The sequence below is a fragment of the Enhydra lutris genome, unplaced genomic scaffold, assembly GCF_002288905.1.
Source record: "Enhydra lutris kenyoni isolate GAN:26980312 unplaced genomic scaffold, ASM228890v2 scaffoldscaffold12, whole genome shotgun sequence".
NCBI classification, from domain to species: domain Eukaryota; kingdom Metazoa; phylum Chordata; class Mammalia; order Carnivora; family Mustelidae; genus Enhydra; species Enhydra lutris.
The window spans coordinates 17,053,681-17,066,356 of NW_019154096.1; the positions used below are offsets into that span (position 1 = coordinate 17,053,681).

General features: G+C 42.2%; 1 protein-coding gene across 2 annotated transcripts in view; it reads left to right on the forward strand.

Moving 5' to 3' along the window:
* Window positions 1-12,676, forward strand: part of LOC111144920 (AT-rich interaction domain 5B) — a 175,631-nt gene that overhangs the window by 81,495 nt on the left and 81,460 nt on the right. For both annotated transcript variants that reach the window (XM_022499528.1, XM_022499527.1), the window contains one exon: window positions 5,661-5,891. In XM_022499528.1, coding sequence (XP_022355236.1) covers window positions 5,661-5,891 — 231 coding nt within the window. The remainder of the gene's footprint in view (window positions 1-5,660; window positions 5,892-12,676) is intronic.

Sequence of the window (12,676 nt, forward strand, 5' to 3'; positions counted from 1 at the left end):
TGGTTGAAAGAAAATCTTTGTTCCAGGAACACTTTGTCTTTTTGCTAAACAAATGTGCAATTTATTCATTCTTTATTCATTCTTAGATTTATCTGCTAGACCTATGATGAACTGGAAAGGGGGAAATGTCCTATGCAGCATTTATTGGTAGCTTCTGTTTCATGGGTAGCTGCATACGCGTTTTTGTTTATACGTACATGAAATGCACAAGGAGGAAAGAAGTAGCTAAGGAATTTAAATAAGAATTCTTGAAAGGGTTGTTTGGCTTTATTTGTTTCTTAGTGTACTAGGGCAAAATAAAATATGACAGCTGTTGAACAATTTAATAGTTTTGTAGCTGTATGAGGAAGAAGTTAATTTAATGCAAAGGCTTAGGGGAAAGTTATAGGATCATAGAATTTTAGATCTGGAAAGCTCTTCCAAACTCATAATTTTATTCTCTGTTATACATACTTTTCATGTGAAGGTGACCACGCTTTGTCTTGAAAAAAGAAAAAAATATTTCTCCAGTTAACTAAGCACTAGTTAACTACATCTAGGGTAGTTTCTCTGAAGACACCTCAGAGAAACTTTACCCTAGATGAATTGTTGGTTCTTCCAGATCTCACCTTTACTCTGGATCTTCTCTTTACTCTCACCTAGAATGGTTTGTTAATTTTCTTAGCAGTCCTGAGAGTCTCATGGGCTTTGTCTGCTTTTTGGGGAGTTTCTTTTTTTTTTTTCCTCCTGTAAATATTAAAGGCAATTCCTCTGGGCATGTCTAATTGTAAGGTTGGAAATTTGCCTCTGTCTAAACAATGCCAAAATTCTGGTCCAAATGGAGGGTTCCTTTCATAAGGAACAAAATTATCATAATTTTTGTTTTGGTATTATTAAACATCGCCACATTAAACCAGGTCCCAACTGGGCTTCTAGCCTCTTAGTATGGGAGAGGTTCAGAAGGCACAGGGTTTCTGGGCTTGCACAACCTAAAGTTGGCTTCATTTCCTATTATGTGGGTAGAAAGTAGAAAGGAGATATATGTAGTACCCCCCATCCATGGGGGGTACATGCTGAGACTCCCAGCAGTTGCCTGACACTACAGATCACATCAAACCCTATCGATCCTGTTTTTTCCTAATCATACAACCTAAGAAAATGTCTAATTTATCAGTTAGACACAGTAAGAGATTAATAACAATAACTAACAGTAAAACTGGACACTAAAGTAGTCTCTCTCTCTCAAAATACCTTATTGCACTGTACTCACCCTTCTCCCTGTGACTTGAGATGATAAAATGCCTGAGTGGTGAGAGGAAGTGCGACGAATGACATAGGCACTGTGATATAACGTTAGGCTACTACTGACCTTCTGGTGATGTGTCGGGAGGAGGGTTGTCTGCTTCCAGGCCGCTGCTGACCACAGACGGCAGAAAGCAAAACCTCTGGTAAGGGGAGGACCACTGTGCATAAAATATGTGACCCTACTGTGAAATCATGGCAGTGTGAATTGCAGTTTTCCAAAATCACAACAAGCTAACTTAACCGGAGTGGAATTCTGACCTATAACTGGCTGAATTGTGCAGTTCGTGATGACACAGAAGTTTCGTATTTTCCGTGACCAAAGGCCGTCACCCTCATCCCCAGGACTGTACCTTAATTAAGGTCAAATAAACAAAGGTTTTCTTTCAACCACACCCATGTAGGAAGAGAAATCAAAGTATTACCTTAATGATCATAATAATGTTGTTATTCGTATTTGTGACATTTTTGTCATAAGGAAAAGCCCATCAAACTTGCAATTAAAAGACTGGGTGATAGTGTCACATCCATCACTTTCTGCTTTCTTGAGAGCCCGGACTAGTCACTTGGGTGTATGAACCTGTTATCTCACCTCCGAACTGGGGGATATTCACGAGCAGTAATCCTACGAATAGGGTTGTTGTGAAGAGCAAAAGAGCTATGTTTTGTGAAAGACCTGTGTAAATTTTTTGTTTTCCTATCAGTACCGGAAATTATGGTAGTATTTCTAAACCAACAGTCCATCTGTCCCTCTTATTTTTGGTTATGAAGTCTTTTTTCATTTGCTGTCTTCTGTGCTACCGGCAACAATCCCGGGAGAGTGGCATGGAGAAAAGAATTTGGTCCTAGATTCTGTTCTGTGTACGGGGGTTGGGGGGGGGGCTTTGGCTAGAAGCATATACCTGAAAACAGGTTATAAGTATATATATATATACTCAGGAACCCCAACTTGTGATGTTTCAACGTAACAATTTTTGACTTTACAATGGTGTAAAAGTGATATGCGTTCAGTAGGAAGTGTACGTTGAGTTGTGAATTTGGATCTTTTCCCAGGCTGGTGATTTGTGTGGCTCGATCACATTGTGGTGCTGGCCATCCGCGACCAGCCGCAGCTCCCAGGCGGCCATGCACTCACTAGGATGAACGTCCAACACACAACCATCCTGAGCCCATGCAACCATCCTGCTTTTCACTTTCAGGATAGAAGTCAATAAATCACACGAGATATTCAATGCTTTATTATAAAATAGGCTTTGTGTTAGATGATTTTGCCCCATGGAAGTGTTCTGAGTACATTTAAGGTGGGCTAGGCTAAGCTACAGTGTTTGGTAGGTTAGATGTATTCAATGCATTTGCAACTGAGGATATTTTCAACTGTCAAGGGGTGGTCAGGACATAAGACCATCAAAAGTGGAGGAAGATCTGTGTGTGTGTGTGTGTGTGTGTGTGTGTGTGTGTGTGTGCGTGCACGTGCGCACACACACATACATACAGAGAGAGAGAGAGATAGCAAAACCCAAACTCAATAAATTACTATAAGTCTGTGCAAGAGGCTAAACTCTGACTCAGAGGTAGTGGTTTCAAAGGTTAATGTGCATGAGTTACCTAGAAGCTTATTAAAAATGTAAATTCCTGGGCCCCAACTTTAGAGATTCTGAGTTAGTGGTTGTGGATGGGCCCCTGGAGTCTGCCTTTTCCCAGTAGCCCTATGTGATCCCAGGGCGGGCAGGCCCGGGATTGCTCTGAGTGATACTATCTCCATCATAGGACACATTTCCAGGACATGGACTAGAGCGAACTTGCTGGTTTTTCTTCCAACTAAAAGTGGATTCCTGGCTTGGCCTGTGTTTTGGGAACTGCATGAAGAAAGAAGGATAAGCTTTTTGAGCTGGGGGGGGGGGGGGTGTGAAGAGAAAACAAAAACAAAAACCCACCAAACAACAAACAAAAAACCCACATCATTTCTAAGCACCAAAGAGGCCAGGGAGCTGACTGGATCTAGAACAGAGAACTAAGAGGTTAGAGATGGTATTATCATGAAAAATGGTTGGAGAAAAATGAGGGGAGGAGAATGAGGGGAGGAGAATGAGGGGATGAGAAGAAAGTGAAAAGCTCCCAAGAATCCAGGTTACACCTTTTCCAAGAAAACGAACTCTGAAGCCTCCATTCTTTTGCTGTCATTCAACCTGAAAAGCAGGACTTCCCCCATCTCATTTCAAGAACTTGGAGATACTAGCGCAGCGCTCCCCCCAGTACAGAAAGCCAATAGCACAAGCAAGATAGACTTTTGGGAGCTGTGTGCAGATGTGCACAGTATTTACTCTTTGCAGGAGATGGTCTTAGGTGCTGAGCTGCCAGTACAGGTCCTGGGGGTTCGTGGTTATGCCTCTCCCCCTCATCCACGATGTCTTGGACAAGTAGAGGATAATAATACCATTGACACATTCAGGGGCTGCTTCTTTGAATAGGACTGAGATACTCTAATGATGATGTTTGGTGAATATTTCCAGTCAAACCTTTTGTGCTTTAACTCTCCAGAAAGCACAGATTTGAACCCAAAGTGTCAACTCGTGTCTTGGTCTGCAGTAAAAATCTCAACCCGAAATGTCTTGGGATGTATATCAGCATTTAAAAACTGAACTTCATCTGGGGACTTGCGTTCAATATAAATATATTTCCTTGTAATTAAATACGCCAGCTGACAAAGTGGCTGCCCACAGACCAGGCAGGCATCTAAGAAACGTAAACTGTTAAAAGATGTCCTCTTGAAAGCAGCGAAACATCTCCATTCTCGGAGAAGCCTCCAGCCGGAGGAACTAAGTGAACATAATTAGAGATACATCTGGGTATTGGCCTCCTATCTGAGAAGGTCACATGCACACCTTCCGCTGGTACTGGTTATATTCCATCATTTGTTCTGTCCTTACTCATTTGTCTCCCACTGGTTACCAGATGGCCACGATAATGTTGGTATCCTTAACAACTGTCTTGTGCAATTCCCTGCAGCATGGTAAGGACTCAAAATATTGAGCGTTTTCCCTTTGGATAAGCCAGTGACATATCTGGGAATTGCTCACAAATGCCCCAATGGTGTGGTTATAGGGAGTGATGGCAGACTAGGTCATGGAGCCGAGATTCGGCTTGACGTGATCCAGGTGGCAGGCTATCAGAGGGGAGCTTTTGCCATTCCTCAAGCTCAAGATGAAGGAAGGGGTCCTCCAGGCCGAATCTGGTTTTTATAAATAAGCGCTTAATATCGAGAGGTGTAGATAAGCGGTAAGATCGTTGTAAAAGGGAGCTTCGTGAAAGTTGCTGAAACGTTCTGAGCGAAGTTGGTTCTGATGGAGCTGTCACAGGACGCTCGGGGAGTCCTCTCAGCATGGTTCTCAGAGTTGTGCCAAGTTACCAGATGGGTTTGAGGCACATTAGAAGATAGGGAGCATGGGAAGGGGGGAGGGCAGGGGCAGTGGATGGATCGATCAAGCCGGGTTAGATCATGCTGCAAAAACGAATAACCCCCAGATCACAGCCTCACTTAAAACAAGGAAGGTTTCTTTTGTGCTTGTGTTCTGTGTCCATTTCCGACCAACAAGGGGCTCTGCTCCGTGTGATTCTTGCTCTAAGACCCCGAGTGGCAGCTCAGCCACTCTCTGAATCATTACAGGTGTGCAGGACAAAGAGAAAGAGAGAGTGTTGTCAGTCAGACACTGGCCCCTAAAGTCACCACTCACTTCTGTCCTATTTTATTGGCCCCAACAAGTCACAGGGCCACTTGACTGCCATGGGACAGGAGGCATGCATGGTCTTCCCACAAGACCATAAAGAACCAGAAATATTTGTCGACAGCCATAACCACCACCAGATTAGTTGATGCCGCTATCTGAACTTAAGGTCATCTCTCTGGGGCCAGAGGACCCTTCCAGGGCCTTCTAGCACTGAAAGATTATACAGTCTAAAGAAAGAGCACTGGAAATATGTAGAAAGCAGCTCAACAAAATTCCAATTTTTCCTGTGATGATGACTTTAATGCTTGAAATATATATATATCAGACCCTTGGAAAAAGTTTTTTGGTTCTGCTGCTTGCTGATGACCCAAACCTTGCTTCATCTTTCTCTAGGGTTCGCCCCGACTCTTTCTTCCCTCCACCTTTCCTCTTCCCTGCCGGAAACCAGAGGTCCCTTTAGTGGAACCGGGGTGGTGAGATGGGGCTGGGAGAATGCTGGCGTTCCCCGACTGGGAGAAAGACGAACCGGTGTCAGGGTCTCACGGAAGACACGTTTTCATGACAAAACAGAGTGACCACCGCAATTAGGCCAGGGCCATGATGGTTCTCTGTGGGAGGCAAGAGGGTAACGGAAGTGTTTTCTCTTTTGTCTAGGGGAGGACGAGGAGGAAACGAACGTGATCGTGCTCAGCTACCCTCAGTACTGCCGGTACAGATCGATGCTAAAGCGCATCCAGGATAAACCATCTTCCATTCTAACGGACCAGTTCGCGCTAGCCCTGGGGGGCATTGCTGTGGTCAGCAAGAACCCTCAGATCCTGTACTGTCGGGACACCTTCGACCACCCAACTCTCATTGAAAATGAGAGTATATGCGATGAGTTTGGTGAGTCTTTTGTTCGTTTTCCTACATGAAACTTGTGCATGTGTGTGCGTTTCCTTGTTTTGGGTTCTTGTGCAGAGCTGCGATGGGGAGCAAGGCTTATTTTCACCAGTTCCTCCTTTCACTTATTTTCACCCGCCCCTCCCCTCCCCCAAATTGTCATGGCATAAAGCACCATTGCCTCCTGGGCCGCCTCTGTTTGCTAGGGTCAAGGGTGATTATTTAGAATTTGTTGTTCAGTATAGGGTCTGAAGTTGCTTGGTCGACCTTGAAATTGGACTTTAGGACAGGAAGCTTTCATGTTCGTTCTTTCTTAAAAGGCTTTGACTATTCAGATACTGGCTTGTTTTGTTGTTTTGTTTTTTTTTTTAACTGATCTCTCTCTTTACAATGTGATAAGGAACTATAAAAATGCACACACATTGTAACCACTTCAGTACTATAAGGTGAACAAAAAGATTGATGATAGATCCCTACGCCCCTTAATTTTTTCTTGTACATGTATGGATACACATATATATCCATCTTTGGTGGGCACAGTGTATAAAAATATGTATAGATATTTATATATCTATCTATATTCAGATATCTATATATATCTATATATATATATAGATATATAGATATATATATATATCTTTATAACTACACCTCCCAAAGATGGATGTATGCACACATAATTTTGTCTGCATCTCTCCTAGCTGATCGGTCATGTGTCTCTATAGATAGACGCACAGGCGAAGATATATCATAGGTTTGGGAGACTTTGCATGACGCAGTGAATGGCTGGAGGCAAGCCAGGCTCACATCTCTCACATCTTCAGTTTCTCATCTGTTTGTTGAAGAGATTGGATCATATCAGTGGTTCTCAACAGGCTGGGCAAGGATATCAGAATACCCTGGGGGTGCTTTATCCAGCTAGACATATTCCTTGGAAATTCCTGTACTTACAGAGGCATGAGAACCCCCCCAACCTCCCCCTACCCCCTGCTTTGGGATTGGCCACCCTGGCGTGACCAGTGTGATGGTTGACCCATGCTGAAATCTTCTCTTGGGGATCTGGGAGGACAAGAGGCTGAGACCCATGGCCCAGAGAGAGCATTGATGGGGTCACTTTGAGTCAGAATATCGGAACAGTCCTTGATTCTGTCAGTTAAGGTTTTCCCAAGCCTCCCCAGTTTGTGGATTATTCAGGTTCAGATTTTTCTGCTTAATTGTCACAGGCCTCAGCGTGGTTTGGGAAATCCACTGTGGCCTCCGTACTCTGATTATTTGCAACCCAACAGCCCCTACCTGCTGCAGAGGGCTTGTAAGTAAGAGTGTCATGAAGAGATGATCCAAGAAGGAAGGGGAGAAAGAGGAAGGGGACCTTGGTTCATCAGACATGGCATCTTTTTCCTTATAAACTTTTTTTCGGATGCCTTTCCCAACTCTGCCTTACCAGATGACGGTCAGTCTAGAAGAGAACAGCAGCCTTTATACAAGTTATTTATTCCTACTTCCAAGAAGAATTTAGTGTCATATTTTTAATACTCAACTGTTGTAGTCATGTAGGTGAATGAATCCAATGTGTCTTTTCAAAAAATGCCCTCTCTTTCCAGATCTGCATTTACAAATCATCCCTTTTTAATTTCAGGGTGTTTAATTTCTGTTTTCAGAGTGTTTTTGTGTTTTGTTTTGTTTTTTTCTCGCATATCCCCTACTCCCAAACCCTCTGTCCTGCTTGCCACTCAAGAGGTCTGTAAATTCCTGACACAAAATAAAACTGAAAGAATGCTTTCCCTCATTTAAGAGTAGTCAGAGTTAGGGTATCATAATGTAACATAATGAAAAATGTTTTAACCTTTTTGGCTAATTTAAGAGTTATTAGTCATTGAGCTTCAAAGCTGTTGCGTCTGGAATTGGTAATAGAAAGAAGTTCCAATTTAACAGTGATCACAATGGTTGTTAAGAGTTACTAAATTAGTTTTAAATGTTCTCCACAAACACAGGCATCTGACTTTTGAATGTTTTCCTGAACTTTTCTTCTGGTAAAGCTAATTTTAATGCTGTTTTTCTTCTCCAGCCTCTTAAAGTGGAAACTTTCTTTTGGAATAAAGGTACCTTTAAAGAGCTTCTAGATGGTTAGTTTAATAATTAGAATATTAGGTTTTTCTTTTTATGGAATTTGTACTTCAAATAGTTTGCACTTCATGTAGTATTTTGTTTTATAGTAAGTGACCCCCCCCCAAAAAAAAGCTTATTTTTGACCTGATTTGAACACCTTCGCCAACATCCCTCCCCCACCTTCCACTCTTGGTCCTCCAACTAAATTTCCAGAGAACACCCTTTTAAACCTCCAACTGGTTGTATTTGAAATCAACATGGGTGAAAGGGTTTGTTAAAACGTGGGGTTGGGTTTCTCCAACCAACTAACAGTTGGTAGAAGAACATAAATTTAATTAGTGACTAGCATTAAACAAATGTTCCTAATATGAAACACTGCCAGATGACCAAAACACTTCTGTCAGATTACCGCGGGTGCCAGGGGGCCCACAGATGAATTTTCTGCACAGTATATATTCTGTACCACACTTTTGGCGACTCAGTAATTGATCAAATGTAATTTAGGTAACAGTATGCCTAGGCTGTAAAAATCAAATTTTATTAGCCGTATCACCAGGTGGATGAATGGTGGACCTGATGGCAAAGAGTTTATAGCATTTAGCAGCTACACTTTTGACACATGAAATTCATAAATTGCCATAAAGTACCTGCAAGGCCCTTCGCAAAAGGACAGTGTCTGCTTTCCTATGATTAAATAATGTTTATTTTATTAACTAATATATTTTTTGCTTTCTTCTATTAAATGGGATTATGGAAGGGGGGCGGAAGAGGGTGTTCAAAAGATAAATAAAACACAGTTCTTTCTTGTTTGGAGGATTTAAAAATCTAATTGGGGAAGACAGGATTAACGCACCTGAAATGTTAACTAATGTTACAAGAAAGTCAATGATTAAGTATCCGGTGAGTGTTGTAGAAAGCAAGCGCAGGAGGAATTTAGCAGTGGAGCTGGTGGGGATGGGGGCACGTGGGGGTGATCATGAGAGGGGTCAGGGAAAGCTTCATGAAAAAGGCAGGACTGGGTCTGGTTTTAAAAAATAAGGGAGAAAGGCTAATAGAAAAGTTTTGGGTCACTTATAATTCATGTCCTGACTCTCCATGTTGGGAATGGCTGCCTTCACCGTGGGTCAGCTGTTGGCCTCCCCTAGGTTTGTTTACCCTTAATAAATGGTCTGGTGCCCTCTCTACCAGGGGAACATGAATTTGAGTCTGTGGACCAAGGCTGGGACAATCCCAGGCAGTGCCTCTGGAAATGGAACTGGGCTTTCCTGGGCAAGGATGAGCCACATTTTCTCTGTGTGACCACCTTTCCCAACTGCTCAGACACCTCCCCCCTCCCCACTCCCCCCCATTGTTTCAATGTTGTCCACTGAATAACAAGTTTAATTGAATAATAAAAGTAAGGCTTTTAAATCTACAGTGAATCCCTATAAATAAATTCTCTGTGGAATTTTATGAAGCTGTTTAATGAAAAGTTTGATTAGAAACTATTAAAGAAAAATAGAATAGATGAAATTTCATCATTTAGTCCCACATTACAGTGGTATCATTTTGATTTTTATTTACTTTGAGATATTCAGAATTGAGTAAATATATCCTGGTTTTAATTAACTATCCTCCTTACTTGGGAAAGGTTATTTTAGGCTTGAAGGGTTTTGATAGCGTACCATCTGCTTTCTTCCCTGTATTTTATTCAAGTCCCTTCCCCGCTTTACAGCACTGTGCAATGTCTAAGCCTATGACATAAGCATAAATTGAATCATATTAATGACAGGTGATTGAAAAGCCTCAGCCTCGACATCCTGCCCGAAGCCTTCCGTCTTGTCAGTTACAATGCTCTTAAAGGCCGTGTGCTCTTTTCTCAGCGCAAGAGAATTGACTGTTCTTAAAACTAAAGGAACAGACTGCCCCATGAAAGCATTGTGAAGACTGGCTGTGTAGCACATGCAATTAGGAAATGAGATTATAAGAATAATGAGGGGAAAGTGACATCAGGAATGACAGTTTTTCTCGTAAGAATCTTTACCCTACACGTAATTCCTGCCCCCACTGTCCTGTTAGAATCTCCAAACATGCAGCATTCTTCCACCGCACCCCCACCTCGCTTTTACCGCTTCTTGTAATTTGATTCCTCTTTTATAAAACAGATACCGTTATGTATATTGTATTATTGTCTGCACTCTGCAGAGAAAACAGACACACGTGCAAACATTTTGTCTGTTATCCCAGTTCGAACAATAAAATGTCCACCAGTTTGTAATGCACAATGTTTACCTTAATATCACACGGGCTGATTTCACATGCGCGAAGCGTTGACAGCTGAATCCAAACAGAGGCGTGTGCAGTTCCGTAGATGAATGGACAACTTTAAGGTACTAGCTTTTACCAGAGAGATAGAAGATCGACCCAATACATATAAATGAGACAAAATCAGTCCTTAAATGTGAGTTGAACTAAGTGAATGAAGACGTGGTTGATTAAAGAAGTAATAAAGGATATGGCTTATTTTAGTCTGAGTTTTGAGTTGCGAAGAGACAAAAGTCATGTTTCTGAGTTCTTTGGGGTCGGGGGGTGGGTGTGGGGGGGGGGATGTTCCTTGACAAAGGAATGGTTTGGGGTTCAAGGAAGGATGTGGTAATTCACCTGAAAAGAGTGGAGATGAGATAGGCTGCCATCTTGGCATTTGGTCCACGGGCAAGAAACCATGAGCTCTGGTGACCCTTAGGGAGATGGTGGCTACATCAGTATTGAAACATGTCTCTTGCTGAAGCCCAGGGAGGATAGCACAGTCTGGGGGGGCAGGGGCAAGTGCTGGGCTTACAAATCGCCTGATATGAATCAAGGCTCACATGTCTGATTTGCTGTTCCTCCGGGCAAGTGACATAAGGCCCCTCACTTATCGCGTCTTTCAAACTGGGTAGAAATGGCTCATCACCAAGCTTAGACTAAGTCTGTATTCGCTTGATGAAAAACATAGTCCTCACGATCAATGAAGATTCTCTACTTGTTTCTATTAGAATCTTAGGCCTTGGACAGCTTACAGCCATCCAAACCGATCTCACTCTGTAAATAATAAAGGAACCATTTCTCTAAGGCTCTGGGACTCTTCCTAGAACCTTAATGGAAAAGAAAAGTTTTCTACTTTATACGTTATGTTTTTAAGAAGCTTTTCTGACTCTTTACTGAACTCTCCCTTTCTGTTTTCCTGTTGAGTGAAATAATGACGTTAGAGAGAAAAGAAGAAAAAAGCCAAGGGAGAGAAGGAAACAGAAGAGGAGATGAAACCTTGACTATTTATGAAGGAAGATTCAGGATGTGTAAAATTATTTTGAAGCCTAGAGGACAAGCTGGACTCTGCCTCTTCCCCTCTAAACATCACATGTTTTGCTGGAAATGAAAGGAAAGGCAGTTGTTTTGTTAAGGATCATGGGAATTTGTAAGCGAGTAAACACTTTTTTTTTCCTTGCCAAAGTAGGTTTCATGGTCACAGTGGATTTCGATGATCAAATGGCCATGTTCCTGGCCCCTGTCCACATTCAGGCTTTCTCTCCCTGCCTGCCTACGGTGCCCACCGATCTCCCAGATGATAACAAGGCAGATGTTTCTCTTTAATTGAAGCTGAGTGGGAAAGGAGTCGGGCTTCCTGTATATTGTTGTTTATGCAGAAGTCCTTAACCTCCAGAGGTCTCTCTTAGAGGACTGCTTTGTCTTAGACATTTTCTGGACATTGTGTTTATCGCTAGAGAATGGTCTAACCAAAACCATGCTTGACACCTTCTCTTTGTTGCGTGTGCTGCCCAGAGAGGGTCAGAGGAATGCTTAAGTTCATCACACAGTGCAGTCAACTCAACCCCCAAAAATCTGCTGGTAGTGGTATACGGGATGTGCTTGATAGGACCTATGATGATTAACATATGGCCTTGGATTCCAGGACACGGAGACCCAAAGAGGGCTGGGGAGCAGACTTCCTTGGACAGAGGTGTTGGAAATTGGGTACCATCTCTCTTGAGTGTTAACGAACAGAATTTTTATGTTGTTACTCTAAGCTAATTTTCAGAGTCAGGATATATGGAATGGCTAGCATTCATGAATTTCTTTTCTATTTTTGAAAATTTCTTTTCCAAATAATTCCAAAATAATATCTTTTCTACTCCTGTTTCTTTTCTTTTCTATAACTCTGGACTCTTTCTGTAGCTGAGGGGACTCAATGGGTTATTAAAAACTGTTTGGACTCATGGGTACAATAAACCCTTGTTCACTCCAGAAGAAAGGATTTGTGTCTATATTGGCTAATATCTCACCTAGCATTTCATTTAGAAAAGCAAGAAAGTTAGATCCCATTACATTAGCAAGATCAACATATTCCTCTCTAGGGTGAAACAGATATTTTTATCAATTCACACGTACACACGCACACACACACACGCGCACATGCACACGCACACACACACACGCACACACTACAGGAAAGAACCAGGTCATTGAAAAATCACAGGCAAAAGTGCTAGTTAGGGATAGGGATGGTAGAATGAGGTTCAGAATAAGTCTGTATTCACTTTATTTTTAAAATCCTCTTGTTGCCAAAGATACCTCCTAAGCCCCTTCATTCTATCCTTTCAAGGGAATTGAATTGATTAAAGTTCCCTGGACTATAGGAGAGGCTGTCTGGGGTCCACCAACATCTA